At 31.9% G+C, this 18291-nt stretch overlaps 1 protein-coding gene across 1 annotated transcript; it reads right to left on the bottom strand.

The window, feature by feature from the left end:
* Window positions 1-881: 881 nt before the first annotated feature.
* LOC139510897 (uncharacterized) lies at window positions 882-17457 on the bottom strand. The gene is made up of 13 exons (XM_071297442.1): window positions 17379-17457; window positions 14581-14758; window positions 13934-14034; window positions 12730-12858; window positions 11435-11611; window positions 10604-10686; window positions 9833-9953; window positions 7751-7759; window positions 7008-7301; window positions 4948-5061; window positions 2913-3884; window positions 2347-2475; window positions 882-1340 (listed from the first exon to the last, which is right to left on the bottom strand). The coding sequence occupies exons 1-13, from the start codon at window positions 17455-17457 to the stop codon at window positions 1075-1077; spliced, it is 2652 nt and encodes an 883-aa protein (XP_071153543.1). The 3' UTR covers window positions 882-1074.
* Between the last annotated feature and the right edge of the window lie 834 nt (window positions 17458-18291).

The raw sequence follows: 18291 nt of genomic DNA, 5'->3' as shown, positions 1-18291 counted from the left end.
AGAAAACTAAACGAGCCAAATTAATTTAGTTAAAGTGTTAGGTACCACCTTAAATAAAAATATGCAAAAGGTAAGCGTTGAGTCGTTACCGGATTATTTCAATCGTCAATTCGTGTTGTTCATTGTGCGGGTTTCGACCTCAAGCTGTTGAAACATCAACAGCGATATAAAAAAAAAAAGTTTTGTATGAGGTCCATAAAATGATATATCGACATGAAAGAAGTATATCGACTGCATACGAAGTCGTGATATAAAACGGAATTTAGCGTTAAGACATCACATTTCACCATGATTACATTCCTGGGTACTACCGCGGTTGAGATTCATATATTTAATTCGAGTGGTCGGGCATAGTACAAGGCAACAAGAATCTTTTGTTCACAATTGCAACGAACAGCAAGCTTTAAATGACCCCCAAAATTGACTAGTGTGAACCATTCAAACAGGGAAACCAACGGTCTAATCTATATAAAAACGAGAAACGAGAAACACTTATGAACCACATCAACAAACGACAACCAATGAACATCAGGTTTCTGACTAACGACATGTGCATTCAAATGCAGCGGTTTTACACGAGTAAAATGTTGCCGACCTTCATACTACCATGCATAGTATAACATCAAAACATATTAAGACACTATAAAATAGCAATTGAAATGGCTTAACTCAATCAAAAGTCATATCATCAAAAACATGTGAACATACACTAAACGAATAAATTTGATCTCTGACACAATGTAAAAACAAAATTAATACTTTTATCATACATGATGTAAAAATACTATCTTATATCAGATGTTACTTTGATTGGATTGGATTTAAAGATTGATATTAACTTCCATTTCAAATAGCATGGTGTAATCTACAATTGAAAATATTTTTTTGATTCGATTTTATAAAATGAAATATATAACTGTTTGATCGAAACAAAATACAAAATAATACTTCAACCTTTGTACAATTACGCATAGTAATAATACTTTATTAATGTTAGAGTTAATTTTATAATCCTGATACACAACTAGCTGCATTCAGTTCCTGCAATATCTGGTGAAGAGATAAATTTCCTATTTACCGCCATGGATGTGTAGATGTGTTCTGCTTAGTTTGGAGAAGTGGTAATTTTAGTGCTTCTTTTTTGTGTTGTCCATCTTTCTCTATCCCAGGCGAGTCTTGTTTAAGAGGTAGATTTATACTCGGTAATTTTAACTGCTTGTTTTCTCTCATACTTTGATTTAAATCATGAGTAGACGTTTGGCCGTTTTCTGTTCTTGTATTCTGTTCATATTCCGACTGTTGTTTATCAAGAGACGACTCATCTGCTGATATTCCAGAATCTTTAAAATGTAAAGGATATAAATTTTTATCAACTTTACTCAGATAGTAGATATACAAAAGAATGTCAAAACTCAAACTTGTAGACATAAATATATATATATGAAATAAACACTTAATTTATTTCGTGCGTCGGAAGAGCTCTTCTAGAATTTACAAACATCAGGAGCATCGGATGCATTAAACCCAAATATGTTATAACTGTAGCCACTAAAATCACACAGGTTCAGAAGACGAGTGAGGTTATTTTAAACAGATAATATTCATTTACGGTAGTAAAAAGAATTTTTACAAGAAACAAATGATACATTTTGTAGATGATGACCTGTAATAAAAAAAAAGGGTGTTATTGCTTTGTAATTATTTTGAGTCTATTTAATATGCAAACAAATTCCTTTTTGTTTCATACTTGCTTAGAAATAAAAAGCCCGACAATAACAACAGGACACCTGACGGACACATTTGGATACAAGAGACTATTGAAGAAAAACAAGGTCACACAAACAAAAAGCATTACCATGACAGCTCAAACACACTAATCCAGAAAACAAACATCATGAACAATGAGCAAAGCCCATATGCGGTATGGGCTTTGCTCATTGTTGAAGGCCGTACGGTGACCTAAAGTTGTTAATGTCTGTGTCACTTTGGTCTCTTGTGGAGAGTTGTCTCATTGGCAATCATACCACATCTTCTTTTTTTATATCATATTGCAACCCAAATCAGATAAATATAAATGAAACTTAAAAAGTATTTGATTTGCACATTTATTTTCATTTCAAGGAGTATGCATAAACCATCATATTTGTTACAAAGAAAAACATCAAATACATCGGTTTAACTTTCTGGTAAGAAATTTAACTATTTTCAGTGTTTCATTTTCATTTTCATTTTGTGAATAGAGTATACATATTCTCATTACTGCTATTTGCAATATAGCACGCTTTACTGAAATTATTTTTTTCCCAATAATAATATGATGAGAATTATAATGAGTTTCCATACTACCTTGGAATTCAGAATTGTCTGCCTTTATTTGTTCTACATTATTATTAGCATATTGTGTTGCTTCAGAAACTGTCTGGTATTCTGTGTTGTTGTGTAATGTTTCTGTGTTGACAGTTGAAATAATAGTATCTGAAATACAATGGCAGCAAATAAAAACGAGTAATAGATAAAGAACAGCAATACAAGATTTGGTTTGTTGTTTTTGCGAGTATAATGATATTCAACTATATTCTTTCTTTTTTCTTTCTTGACTATGAAGTACAAAAAAAACGATATAAGTCAAGGGCACAATGCTAGACCACAGAAATACCAACACACAATTTTTAGATACAAAAGACTGAACATTACAACAAAACAATGTAAACTCAGCTAGCTGATTGTAATCGTTAAACAAAGCTTATTAACAATCTTTAGATAGAAACTTTTTGAGAATTCACATAGTTTGTGAGCGGTCGTTCCTGTTCACAAATACGTTGAATAAACTTATTGATTTTTTATTTTATCGTTTATAAATGGTTAATGTTTCCTTAAAATAAGATAAGACAAAAAAAGTTAGAATATTTTACCTGGACTTTGCGTAAAGATACTTTCAGTAGTCTTTGGTGATTTAGTAGACGGACTTCCTACTACGAAATTTGTTTCAGTGGTTTTCGGTGGTCTGTGTTTCGGCTTAAGTTTCAATGGTCTTACTTTGTTGTTCGTGACGTTTTTTCGAGTGAGCGGAATGAGTGTAATTTGTCGCACCGGAGTTGGAATGACTGTATATGGACTCTTCTTTTTCTTATTCATTTTCTTCTTCTTTGGTTTTTTCCGAACTTCAATGTTCTCAACTTTGTGATTTTTATTAGGCATTGGTCTTAAAAGAGTATATGACCGCCTTAATGGTTGTGCAAGTGGATTTTGGAACTGTGCCTTTTCAAATTTAGTCAATGAATTGGATCGTATTGGGAACATATAGTGAGGCACAGGTCTTACAGATGCGTCATTCTTCTTTACAATGGAAGGTATTTCTTTTTTATAGTTAACTTTCTTTTCCTTTATTGACATTAACACATGTGTTTGAGTTCGTTCTGTCACAAGGGATTTCAACGACGATGCTCTAGACAACTGTATTCTCCTTGGCGTTGGAGTTTGCAAGTCAAACAATGATTGTGATCTGTGCAATGATGCAACAGAGCTTGACCTAGATAATATACTTGTTCTCGATCGAGACATATTTCTCTCTGAGTTAGATATTGGCATGAATCTTGTTGGTGGTCTAGATATCTTATCATTTACACCATCAACACCGGTATCGTCATATCTAAGCCCGTACTTGGAAACTGTATAATCAGCCAAATCTACACATTCTTTGGTAGTTTCCGGAATTGGTCCAAATTTTCGCAAATCAGTTTGTGACTGAAAAGCAGATTTATTTGAAGCTCTCTTAGCTGTTCGCCACGGCCACGGGAGATATTTTGGCGTCGGTGTTTGAGGTTCGGGTAAAGAAGGCATAATTTTCTTTCGTTCTTTTTGAAGTTCTGTTTGTGACGTCATATCTGAAAATCATTATTTCATTCAGTACAGTAATACAGTTCCACTCAAAAATACATGAAATAAGTGGAAACAGATTTCATAAAGAACATTTGTTTTACTAAACCTAATATTCAGGAAGAGGTTTAGTTCTAATAATTTATGCACTTGTAAGTCAATTTTCTTGTGTGATGTGACTGTGTATCATTTAGATACTATAAATAATCGTAATATTACAGTATTTCAATAATGTAAATGCTTTTAAGGTTATAATTTCGTCAACAATACAGTTACAATGGCAGTTCTTTTTGCTGTATGTGTTATTATAAAACTTTAACGTAGAACAAATCATATCATGAATTACCAAAAGAACACAAATGATGGTTAACCGCTTGATACGAGAAAAAAAGACGTCCAAAATACACAAACAACATCGAACAAAGCCAGGGTACATATATCGTCACATAGCACATGCACATGCAACATGTAGTGAGGTTTAATAAACTTTATTTCTGCGTACGAACAAATGCACCCTTTTACTTATTAAAGCCATGTGTCTTAAAGTAGAGACAATGATTATAATAATAAATAAAAACAGCACCGACCAGCTACCAACAGTACGACAGTTAAATTAAAGAAGATAATGAAAGACGAAATAGCAGGGTCAAAATGGGCTCGTAACTGCAGGGAGAGAGCAAAGATAGACTTTTTTCCCTTGGTATGTAGAACCATATTACCGTATCAGATATTAATATTAGCAAAAAAAACATGTTGACTTTTTCAAATAAAAAAAATGCACAAAAAATAGAGTATTTTGTTTTCCAATTTACACTTAACAGACACGTATGAAGCCTTTTAGATCAGTTGACGTTTCTCGTATGTAACTAAATGCGGACGCATATCAAATGACTAAATCTCCATAAACCAAACAACGCCTTTGTTCTTTAACCTAATATGATTGATAGCGATAAACTTTTAATGAATTACATTATTGAATATATCAGACTTATTCTGATTCATTGGCGTTTACAATTGAACAGTTCAAATTCTTATAATCTTAAGAATATACTCTACAGTAAACTACCGTACCCTTTGTTATGCTTTTCTTTTCGACGGGTGGTATAAGTTCTTGCTTAGGTGCTTCCCAGTAATGTGAAAAATCAGGATCTAACGATGGTTCATTAAGAATCCTGTCATCATCGTCTGAAAAATACTAAAATATCTTAATTCTTTCATAAACAACAAAAAAGAAATCACCATATTCACAAAAATGGTTTAATAAAATTTCAATCAAGTAAAATGACAGAAGTTTTAAACACAGGTGTATGAGGCAGGGTTCTGTGATTATTATATATCAAAAGTGCATAGACGGGGCCTCGGTGACTGAGTGGTTTATGTAGCTATAGTCTAATTCTCTTTTACTATCCTGTCGACACTGAGGTTGTGGAACCTCTCACGCATTAATTGACTAGAGATGTCAGTTCTCCAACCGAACGTCGGAGGTTCTCTCCAGACACTCAGACTTCCTTCACAAATTAAATTGACCGCTACGACAAAAGTTGCATTAAACACCACCAATCAAGCAATCAATATACGACAAACATATATGACAGACATGACCCAACGACATGCAACTACTGGAATACAGGCTCTTGACTTAGGACAGGCACTTACATACTGTATCGGGGTTGAATATCTTCGAATGCCACCCCACCCCTTAACTTTGGACAGTGGTTTAACAATTAGTTGAGTTGAAAAGGTCTTTATTCATAATTTAGATCGACACGAAGCAGATAAAACAGCATATCACTGAATGTGATTAAAGATATTGATGATGTTATTTTTTAACAAGATGCGGATATGTGTTTTATCATTTGATTTTGCCATTTGATTAGGGACTTTCCGATTTGAATTTTCCACGGAGTTCAGTATTTTGGTGTTTTTACTTTATACATGTTTAGATGATTTAAACTTTGTAAATAATGATTTTGAAACTAAGGTCTCTGATGAGATAAGTAACGTCATCAACCCATGAAAGACAGAAAAAACTCACTATCATATTTGAATAGAGAACAGAGAAAAGCTCTATTTTACAAATATTTAGATATTAATTTGAATTAAAAAACGAACAAAATATTGAAAGAATATAAAAAACAAAGAAATTTGGTAACAAAATTACAAAAAAAGTTTGTAAATAATCATTTTCAAGAAAGATGTGCTAGAGGACTAAATTAAAACACTTTTATGGAACAATTAAACCCTACAAAAGTCTAATTGCAGCCGACAGACACTTATACAAGTGGAAGATAAAAAAAAAAATATTTAAACAGCACTAAAGATGTTTGAGACAAATGTTAACACTTTTTTTCTAAATGTTGCAAATGACATAGGCAAAGGCACTATTATTGAAAGATACACTCGCCCTAGTATTTTTTTATTCAATGCTAATAAGCAACATGATAAACACCTATACATTTTGACACTGCAGACAGGTGAAAAAGATCAATATAAACATGAAAAAGCTACGTAGATAAGTTATCATCACTATTGCAAGCTGGTGTACCAGTATTTAACAAACATGTAACAACACTTTTAGACAACATAAGAGTATCAAATGAATATCCAAATTCCCAAACAGAAGCTCAAGTTGTAAGTATATGAAATGGGTTTGTCTGAATAGTTGATTTAATTTTATTGAAAATATATGTCATGCTTTTGTCTATGCATTTAGAGAAGGTTATGGATGTCAAACATGAGCAAAAACATCATGTTTCCCCGCCACATTCTGTATGTGCCTGTCATAAATCAAGACCTGCAACTCAGTTGTTGTCGTTGGTTGCGCTCTGTCATATTTATTTTTCGTTTATTATTTTGGCATAAATTAATTCATTGTTATTTTTGTTTTGCACTGTTTTACATTTTGTCAAGCTAGTATTTCTAATAGCTTACTATATGATAGGGGTTTTAATCTTTGTTGAAGGCTGTCTTATGCTATTCGGTTGCTGACAACCTCTAGTGGGTATTATCGTCTGGGCATTCTTTCAAATTTCCCTATTTTTGTTTATGTTTTACGATAAAAGATGATAATGTCTTTTTTGCAATTCAGTATACATGAATATGAATTTTCGAACATATGCTGTGTAACTTACCAAGGCCTTGGGCTTGTTTTATCTTGAACAACTTAAGTCTTCGGTCGATGATGGCTCGTTGCTTAGCAACAACTTTATGTCTATGTATGCAATACAGAACCAGTAACAACAGAAGGATGATAAACAATATGGCTCCCAATACTCCGCCAATAATTGCACCAACATTTACACTATCTGTTGTTAGAATGGGTATTGGTGATTCTGTTGTTGTTGTAGATGTCTCCGTTGTTGTTTCGTCATTTTCCGTTGTTATTTCCTCAGTTGTTGTTGCTTCCTCTGTCGTTGTTGTGGTTTCTAAATATGTTTTTGAAATAGTGATGATATTTTTATTTCGCATTGGTAGTTCTCGATGTTACAAATTAGAGATAAGAGTTATTCATAACAAGAGTTTAAAAAGATGATTGCAAAACATTATTTTGACTTAAAGTTCCAAAATATTTCTAACTAAGTTAACAATCCTTCAGGAAAGGGATTCCTCATTCCTATGAGTATTATTCATTCACAGTTGATTAAGTTAAGGTTAAGATTGGTGAGGCATCCATAGCATTTGTGTATTTAAACATCATTTGCAACATTTGTGTATTCAAAAAGGATTATTAGTCTTCTTCCTATCAAGAGACATTATCTGTACAATATTTTGGAATGATTTTCATAAAATAAATAGCAATGTCTGCTAGATTAAAAATATAAACCTTATTCTAAACATAAAACAAGCTAGAAAGATTTTTTTTAAATTCACTTACCACAAGTACCTGAAACAGAAATTTTTATATCATAGACATAGTATTAACAATTTCAGAGCTCATTAAAAGAACAAACAACGATTTTTTTTTCTCTTTTGTCCATCATTTGCGTAAATTTATAGCCTTTTTATACCAATCATCTCCATTTACTCATACAATGAGTATGAATGTAAATTTGTTTGGAGTATTTGATAATGATTTATATGTGGCATAAATTCAGGTCAGATTTTATTATTACAAGTGTAAAATACAGGTTTATTTGTGTCTGACCTGCTGGCGTTTCTATATTAAACTTCTTAAGACCAAAAGTTGAAAAAAAATGTTTTTCAAATCATTAAATGCTGGCAACGCTGAAAACGTCACGAAGCCTTTAACATTTAAATACATTGAGATACGGAAAGGACACACTTATGTTTCACTTTCAACTGTTTTTATGTCAGTAACTCGTAATAAAAATGAGTTCAAATGTGACAACTTGTTTCGAAATTAATAGATATAGATTAATCAGTCAATATTTCAGTGGTTATAGTTTTTTGCTATACTATTATATCATCATAAATTAGGCCGTTATTATTTTCTCATTTGATTTTTGATTTTTATTTACATTTCTATAACTTTCTGTCCGGTATGGTTTTTGCTTATTATTGAAGGCCATGCGGTGACCTTTAGTTGTTTTGCTTTTTTTTGTCTACGTCATTTAATATATGTTGGATATTCCTTTAATTGGAAATCACACAACATCTTCCATTTTTAAATTTACTTTTTTTTTCATTCTGACACAGAATATATTCATATTATGAAACTATATCACTCATTCCAAAGGTTAATGAAAGTACGCAAAAAGTTATTGACTCCAAAAAAACTTAAGCCAAAACGCGCCCTCAGAAAATGTTTGCTGGTGTTATCACATGCCCAGTAGATTGCACTATCTTTGTTGTGTTGTAAATACTTATTGTTTTCTTTTATTAGTTAATGACAACATAACTTCAATCAATCCTCCTCGATTTTTTACTACCCCTGGTTTCACAAATCTGAACAAAGGCACACGAAATTATTGAGAATACTGAATACTAATTTAAATGTAATTATTTCAAAGCAGAGATAGCTATAATATTCAACGCACCCTATTAGATACTTTCTCGTATCAATCTGCTTTGCAGATCCTGGCTGTAATATTTGATATAAAGTATGATTTCGATGCCTAATTCTCCGCGCGTCTTAGTCTTTAGTTTTCTATGTTGTGTCTTCTGTACTATTATTTGTCTGTTTGTCTTTTTATTTTATATCCATTGCGTTGTCAGTTTATTTTCTATCTATGAGTTTGACTCTCCCTCTGATATCTTTCGTCCCTCTTTTAAAAGAGCACTGATTTTGGAAAGACATACGTCTAACGATACGAAATTCCTAGATTAATCAGTACCATGTAACCAGTTCGATCCTTTAAAATGTGGTAACCATGCTTAAAGGGCTCAAATTAGGTTTACTGGACAATGGTCAATTGGTTTCAATTTCACTTGGGGTATTAGATGTCAAATTCATATTTACCGATTGAATCAAATTCTCATATTTTATTTATAACATACCTTAACAAATATCCAAATTATAAAAAATGAAAAAGTCTGAAATAAAAATGCACAATGCATGGGCTCAATAGTTTGCATCAACATTTCGTTTAAATTTTAGTCTAGACGACATCTAATTAACCATCGAGGTGACCCCCGATGACTGCCGACGGTCATATAACCCGAAACAGTGGTTGTTGTATGTTGTTGCAAATCATTTTTTGTTTTTGTTCTTTGTTTTGTACACACGCAAGTTTTCTTGTTTTAATTGATTTACCTTTGTCAGTTCGGAACTTATAGAAGTGTGGTTTTGCTTATTGTAGAAGGCCATACTATGACCTTTAGTTGTTAACTTCTATATCATTTGGTGGAAAGTTGTCTCATTCGAAATCGTGCCAAATCTTCTTTTTTATATATATTAAATGTAATCTGACGTCATACTTCTAGCGATCTAGACCTGTTTTAATTAACAACTACTGTCTTTTACACATTGGACTAGTTACAGACTTGCTGACCTTACCGTTTGGCGTGAGTGTCAGTAGGGCACCATTAGCGGGTTGAGAGCTGTAAGACTGATCGGCATCACATCGTTTCTGCGCATAACTCACTTGTACATCTCCTGACGTCACACCCTGAACAGCCTTCATTAGAAAAAAATTACTTACATTAAGATTTAGACGTGCAGAAGGTAATTGACAATAGCAAAAATCATTCAAATTAATTTATTATTCTAGTACATAATGATAATACAAAATAATTCATAAAAACCAAATAGTTTTTTTTACTGATGGATTATCTTTCTCTTGAAATGACATTCCTACCAAACAATTTTGAAAATCAATACTGGTCATAGGACAAATATCCTTTTTTTTCAAACGACGAAAAGGTTACCAAGTCCACAGAATTCTACATACACATTAAATACTGAGCAACAAAAAAACCTGTGATGATCTCAAGCGTCTCATAAAAGGAAAGCAGATCCTGTTCAGTTCTGCAGATTCATTACATAGTTCTTTGGTCGTGCCGAAGCTTGTTTTCTATTTCTTTGGTCGTGCAGAAGCTTATTATCTATTTTTCATTTCGTGCAGAAGCCTATTTTCTATTTCTTAAATGGTGCTTTTTTTCTATTTCTTTGGTTGTGCAGAAGCTTATATTTTATATTTTGCTTCGAGCAGAAGCTTATTTTCTATTTCATTTTAAGAATTTTTTGTACATGAAATTGATACATGTAAATTTAAGCTATAATTTTACGTACAGCGCATGTAAATCTAAACGTTGTCAACCCATTTACACTGGCATCATAGTTATACAACGATGTGTATAGAGTGCCTGAGCCATCATCTATAGTGGCAACACAACCTATTCTTCCTTCAGCTGCAAAAACATATGACATTCTTTAATATCTAATGAAAACATTCAAATAGACATGTGAAAAAGGGAAAGACATGACTGTTAGATGAGAAATAATACTTTTGGCATAAATACAGTAGTGGAGTTTTTTGTTTTATTGTTGTTGGTTTTTTCCTGGTTCTTTTTCGTTTTTTGTTGTTGTTATTTTTGTTTATATAAAAAAAAAAGAAGATGTGGTATGATTGCCAATGAGACAACTGTCCACAAGAGACCAAAATGTCACAGACATTAATAACTATAGGTCACCGTACGGCCTTCAACAATAAGCAAAGCCCATACCGCATAGTCAGCTATAAAAGGCCTCGATATGACGGGAAACGTGAAAACTAACGGCCTTATTTTAATAAAAAAGATGAACAAAAAACAAATATGTAACACATAAACAAACGACAACCACTGAATTACAGGCTCCTGACTTGGGACAGGCACATACATAAATAATGTGGTGGGGTTAAACATGTTAGTGGGATCCCAACCCTCCCCCTAACCTGGACAGTGGTATAACAGTACAACATAAGAAACTATAAAAATCAGTTGAAAAAGGCTTAACTCATCAGATGGATTTTTTTTTTTTGTTTGCTTGCTTGTTTATTTTTCTTTTCATCTTTTGAGAAAGGCGGGAAAACGTCATGAAAATTAGTTTTACATCATGCATCATACAATATAATTTAAAAGCCTATTTTAGTTTTCCAAATTATATTTTTTCACTTACAGGAGTATGCAATACGCTCAGCACATTTCGTATAGTCAAAATTCATCTCTTGTTGTCCAGGGCAGGCAGATATAAAACTGTTTGTAGTGCACTTGTCTGTACTGCCTTCATTGAAGATGTAGGTAAAGTTTCTGTGTAGCGGGTATGGACAATCGGTCAAAGCGTTTTCTTCAGAACCTGTGATAAAAGTATTAACATATGAATTACTCAAACATAAGTGTTTATGACGTATTCACAGTTCACACTAACGAAAGTTATAACAATTTCAACGATTACCGTTATTTCCTCAGCAGAAAATACTCTATTTATGAGATATGTCAGCAAAACTGGCCAAAATCAAATTTATAAAAGTAGAACGTCATTTTAATAATTGACCCTCGATGTTCTGTCTCCTTATTGTTTTAAACTTTCTCATTTGTACTGAATATGAACTCTTTCATTCACATTTTTTTTTAATTCATAGTTAAACCTCAACTCCCACTCCCAAAACTATGCATGTGCCTTTACCCAAGTCAGATGCATGGTCAATGATTTTCTTTAGCTGTGCAATCAAGTTTATTAACTGTTAAGACTTACATGTATTTGTCGTTTTGGTCGCTGTCTCATTAACGTGTGTATAGCATATTTTATATTTCTGTAATGTTTTTATTAGTTTATGAATACTTAGTAAATTAATAACGATGTTATAATATCCAATTGGTATGCTAGAGTAAAACTAGTAACCACGTATCACGGTGCAAAGCTTTTTGTTTCATTCGGTATTCATGTCATATTGAAATGATTACTAAACAACAGTTGGTTTTCATGGATGCTTCTTGATGTGGCTTAGATGCATTTAAATGAGTTATAAAATTGGAAGAACGTCATGAAAAGGAGAAAAAAAATATAGACTGTCTGACAGTATGTGTTATGCTATAGGATTACATTTTGGTGGGAAAGCGCTCATAGTCAAAATTTGATACATTTATACACATCCACTTTCCTATAATCTGTATAACACGGTATACTACAGTTGCCTTTATTTAGTTTTATTCACAGTTTCCCTTGTCTGTCATGTACGGTCTGGATGGAAGTGGTCTTCGTTTATTTTTTCTTTAATTATTTAGAACTATTGTCTCTATTTTTTATATGTGTTGTCATTTTTTATGTATGGCACAATCGGCACTATAAAAAACAGCACAATTTACACCAAAAAAGTTGAAAACAACAAATATAAAAACTAACATCATTTGTGATACTGCGAAGCACAGTGACTCTTTACCTTTTTTTAAAAAGTTAGTATTTAATTACAATACCTATTTTAACCATGCTAATGAATTCAGCAGTAGATGGTGTTTCTGTACATAATGCTGCAGCCGGATTACCAGGAGTTGCTGTGGCAGCATAAACATTTATACGTTCGTTAGAAAACTGGTTATTTGTAGCTATAAATAAAAAATAAATATGAACTAAATCAGATTTGCAGAGACGTTGCTTTTTGGCTTTTAAGTAAATATTGAGAACAAAAAGATGAAGTTATCATTAAATGGAGAAAAAAAACAGCTCTTACTTTCTAGCATTCATATGACATATTTGCAACTGGACATTAAACATGCAATAGTCAATACATTATTCATGTTATTAATAAAATATCTCTCTTTTCGTTTTATCATGATTGAAATATCTAGTAGTTAAATTAAGTTACTCTTTCTTTTTAACATCGGATGACTGTGAGGCCATTCCGGTGTATTGTTGCCACAGACATTTCTACTCACGAGACTTTCGTTTTTGACTGATTGCCGAACGCAAAATAACATTCCTTATCGCTTGTATTATAGTAGATGTTTTTGTGTTCTGTTAAATTGTTCCTTTTAAAATTGTTAAACGATGATGACTGATGTACCCATATTTTGACTATTTTATTTATTTTGTCTGTTTATTTAACGCATCAATGTAAAAATATCGGAAATTAATGAGACTGTCATTAAAGTGAGAGGGTTAGCGCTATAGAACCAGGTTTAATCCACCATTTTCTACATTTGAAAATGCCTGTACCAAGTCAGGAATATGACAGTTCTTTTCCATTCGTTTTTGATGCGTTTTGTTTGATTTTGCCATGTGATTATGGACTTTCCCAATTGATCTTCCTCTAAGTTCAGTATTTTTGTGATTTTACTTTTTGTTATATATCTATTTCATCAATAAATATTGATGAAATAGATATATAAAAAAAATCATCTCATTTGTCTATGTTATTTCATCAATATTTATTGATGAAATAACATAGACAAATGAGATGATTTTTTTTTTGTCGTGAGAAATATATATATATAAATGACAAATCAAGAATACTGATAATTTGTATGAAGTAGCAAATACATTATTATTTCAAGTCTTTGAATTGACCTTACTAGAGTTCGAGTTCGTATTGTTGTGTTTTTCATTGATCGTTAATTAAATGCACAAATACGAACAGTTATGTATTCTTTCATTTCAAATAGAGAAACTTGAAATACTTACGTGAGTGCATATAGAAATAATAACTGTTGGAATTTTCTGCTTGAACATTCATACATATATAAGCGTAGGATGACGTAGAAACAATTTGAAAAAGTTCCGACCTGTAATTATAGAATAAATGTTCTAAAGCTGAACTAAATGTGATACGTACCTTACAAAAAGTAAAATAACAAAAATACTGAACTCCGAGGAATATTCAAAATGGAAAGTCCCTAATCAAATGGCAAAATCAAAAGCTCAAACACATCAAACGAATGTATAACAACTTATATATTCCTGACTTGGTACAGGCATTTTCTTAAGGCGTTTTATGATAAGTCAACAAATACTTTTAAAGTTCATGTAAGTCTGAAACATTTTAGACATTTTGTACAGAATTGAAAGAACACACAAAATATCCAAAATGTCTAAACAAAAGCTTGCACTCCCATTGTTGTCAGCCAAGATTGAATAAAAACGACTTAATCTCTATCAAAGTTTCAGGCAGGAAGTAAATATCAGTGTAGTTTTTAGTTATTTATTAATTTCCATGAATTTATTATCCTAATAGTATAATATAAATTGTTCGTCTGTGATTTTAATTTCGAAAAGAGCTCGGCAGTTAGCTTTATCAGCTGCAGCTTTTTATCTGTATTAATTATACTTACTGTAAAATAATATATGGAGAAGTAGCATCATTAAAGCATGTCCAATCGGTAGACGATTTACCGTTTATCACGAATGCATGTTCTCCTAAAGTTAGTGTATTACTGGTTATGGTGATTGTTCCATATGCATTGCTATTCCATGTACCAATGAGACCACTATCAAATGTACATCCGTTTACTGAAAACACGAATACAATTAATATTATCTTTACGTTTGAATTTTGGGACTGATTTCATGATTTACAACTATTGATAATACAAAATGACATTATAGTAAGGTAATTTTCGTATGAAATAGAGGAAACGAACAAAAAACAGTAATGTGCATTCTCTAAAAAGTAGGTCACCTTCTAGATATACAATTATCTACCTTATTTCAATCATTCTAAAACTAAACTATGTCCTTTTTGAAAACTCGATAGAAAAATCTTTCATGGTAATGTGCATACCAAAATGAACGATAATCGGGACGAAGTTACTTTTCCCTTTGTTAACATTCCATAATGATTCCTCAGTGATGTGTTACATTCGCTCCTACTTATATATAGTGTACAGACGGCGTGCACAAAGTTGACGGCAACTGTAAAATGCGCCTTTTAAATAATTTTATACAACCGTGTTTAAAATATTTTTTAATAAGACTAGGAATAAGAATTTTTTTATGATAAAATGATGAATGCATGCCATTAAAATCCACATTACTAGTAACATGAGTAAGGTAAATTAAAATTTAATCTATAAAGCATGAAACGGGCATATAGAAAACGGCAAAAATACGGTGTAACTTGTAACATTAAATAAGCATAAATTAGAGTTTTTGACCTAAAACTTATACAAATTCAACATATTTTCCTGCATTTTCGTATAATAGAATTGTTCGGATTCGGACTCGGGCATCACACGAAATTCATCGCAAAAAAAGTCAAAAACGATCATGATAGATAAGTTTGGAATGATCTTCGTTATGTGTAAGAAGTAGTTATTTGGAAGGACTAATAATCGAAATGGAAGAATCGACAAGAAAAATATGTAATTACAATCTTTTTATTTTCAAAATAACTTGGTATTCCAAATGTGCATAACCAGAGGTTTAAAATAATCTGCAAAATATGAATGACTCGATAGTCAAGACTAAACACCGGAATTTTTGTAAATTCCAGCTAGTATGTTACAATCTTAAGAAATGACGTTTTAACGCTATTTTCTGAAAAGGGTCCACGACATAATCGCTAATCATTTCCATTTCACTGCTCTAAGCATATATCTATTTATATTTCCAGAATGTGAATTTGCTGCACTTTTTTGTTCGAAAGAAAAAAGAAATATGTTGAATGTAAATATTTAAAGTTATGTGATAAACTAAGTGTCCAGTGTTTTTGTTACGCGCTTGTTTTCTGGAGGAAAATGCCGACGTCGTAAATGGTTTTGGTAATTCGAAGACGTTACGTTTATAGACTCAGCTTTGTGCACGCCGTCACAGTCTTCAGTTAATTTGAGAGTTGCGCGCTTATGCTTGGGTCTCATGTTTTAATAACGTTATATTTTAATTGATAAAAAGTATAAAAGAGGATAGGTATGAGTCCGGTTGTCGGTATTCAATAAAAATTGGCATGTCATATTATGCTTTAAACAGAAAATTTAACTGATTTTTATAGTTCGTTCTTATGTTGTACTGTTATACCACTGTCCCAAATAGGGGAGGGTTGGGATCCCGCTAACATGTTTAACCCCACCACATTATGTATGTATGTGCCTGTCCAAAGCCAGGAGCCTGTAATTCAGTGGTTGTCGTTTGTTTATGTGTTACATATTTGTTTTTCGTTCATTTTTTGTACATAAATAAGGTCGTTAGTTTTCTCGTTTGAATTGTTTTACATTGTCATTTCTGGGCCTTTTATAGCTGACTATGCGGTATGAGCTTTGCTCTTTGTTGAAGGCCGTACAGTGCCCTTTAGTTGTTAATTTCTGTGTCATTTTGGTCTCTTGTGGAGAGTTTTCTCATTGGCAATCCTACCACATCTTCTTTTTTTATAATTAAAGTCTTATTGATAAAGAAAAGCATTGTTGTTATATCAATGCGTCTTTATTTTAAGAGAAGAACAATATTAATTTGACTTATGTTTAGTATGAAGCAAGATCTAAAAGGAGTTTTGCTTTTATTTTTGCTTTGAAATTTTGTACAGTTTAATCTAAGTATGATGCATGTACAAGATCGCTTCTTCCTGTACTTCGTATGTCGTTGGTGTATTGTGTGAAGTCCTCTATAAAGTTCTAGTCACTCTTATCAAAGTATGAGTGGGAAAATGGTCGAAGTACGTTTGTTTTTGTTTTCATTTATTACAATTATTCTTTGAAATGGATAAGGCTTATTTTGTTTGTACTTGTGATTTTCTAAGCGATTAAATCTTAATTTCGAGATGAGGGCTTTTCTTACACAGATCTTTATGTTGCAAAATTTTAATGAACCTCTTGTCAGTCCACTTTGTTTAGAATGAATTAGGACGAGTTGATAAACGATATAGTTTAGATGTTCATGTGCCTATTCAAAGTCATGAATTGCGTTTGTGGTTGTCTCTAACTTTATGTGTTTTTGTCATATATGTGCAAGGTGACCTATATATTTTTTTCATTTTCAAACCTGTAATTGTAATACTTCATATCTAAAATATGAGAAATTTCTATCAGACTTTTCTTATTGAAAATGAAACTGGTAGCGAAAAAAAGGGTATATTCTCCATATAACTATACAATATCAGCTGAAAAAATAAGCTCATAATTCTCTGTAGGTTCCAATATACCATTAAATTTTTTTGTCTCAAAATTGTAATCAGAATCAAGAGTATGACTTCTCCTAATTGGTTTTTGTGTAGCCGACATTCGATATCAGAAGATACTCCGTGCACGTTGCAATATACAACGCAAAATATTCATAAAATGAACTATGCAGTTTTTTTCTACGCTGTTACGAGACACGTATATTTATGTCTGTTTAATTTCAACTCGTAGTTATTTTATTTTGCATTTTATCTTTAAAAGGAGTCTATTATTTAAATACTATACCTACCAGTGGCTGAAAAGACAACAACATACAGTATCGTATGAGATAAACAATTCTTCATTTTTTGTCCACCATAATTTACTTTCGGTAAATATTTGATTTTTCTATTGTTTTAAAGGTAAATGGACTGATTAACGACGAAACAAAAGAATTATGTTTTAGCTTTTGCCCTGAGTAAATGAGCGGGAACAATAAACATATGTTTCAAATTAAATGGGTTAATTAAATGTGAATGATTAAATCACCGTTAAATATATTTGGACGGCCCTTTCTTTGTTAAAGTAAAATTAAGATCCGTATCGGTGAATATGTTAAGTAATCATGACGTGTCCTATCTGAATATAAATATCTAATAATTCAATCACTAATAGAAACTTATATATAAACAATTGAAAAGTTACATACGTAATGACACGAAATCAACATTATTATAATTATTTGCACCCTCAACCGTCCTTTCGGCTCTTCAGAAAATTACTGATGTGGCAACGTATGATACTAAAAGTTATAAACAGGCGACAGACTTATTACGAGGATGATATTTTTAATTAATTCAGTTGAAGTGTTTTCCTCAATTTTAGGTTTGTAACCCGGATTTTTTTTCTCAATCGATTTTATATGACGTTTGAACACCGGTATATTGCAGCTGCCCC

The sequence above is a fragment of the Mytilus edulis genome, chromosome 2 (genome assembly GCF_963676685.1).
Source record: "Mytilus edulis chromosome 2, xbMytEdul2.2, whole genome shotgun sequence".
Taxonomy (NCBI): domain Eukaryota; kingdom Metazoa; phylum Mollusca; class Bivalvia; order Mytilida; family Mytilidae; genus Mytilus; species Mytilus edulis.
This window is presented reverse-complemented; position numbering and strand designations above follow the sequence as displayed.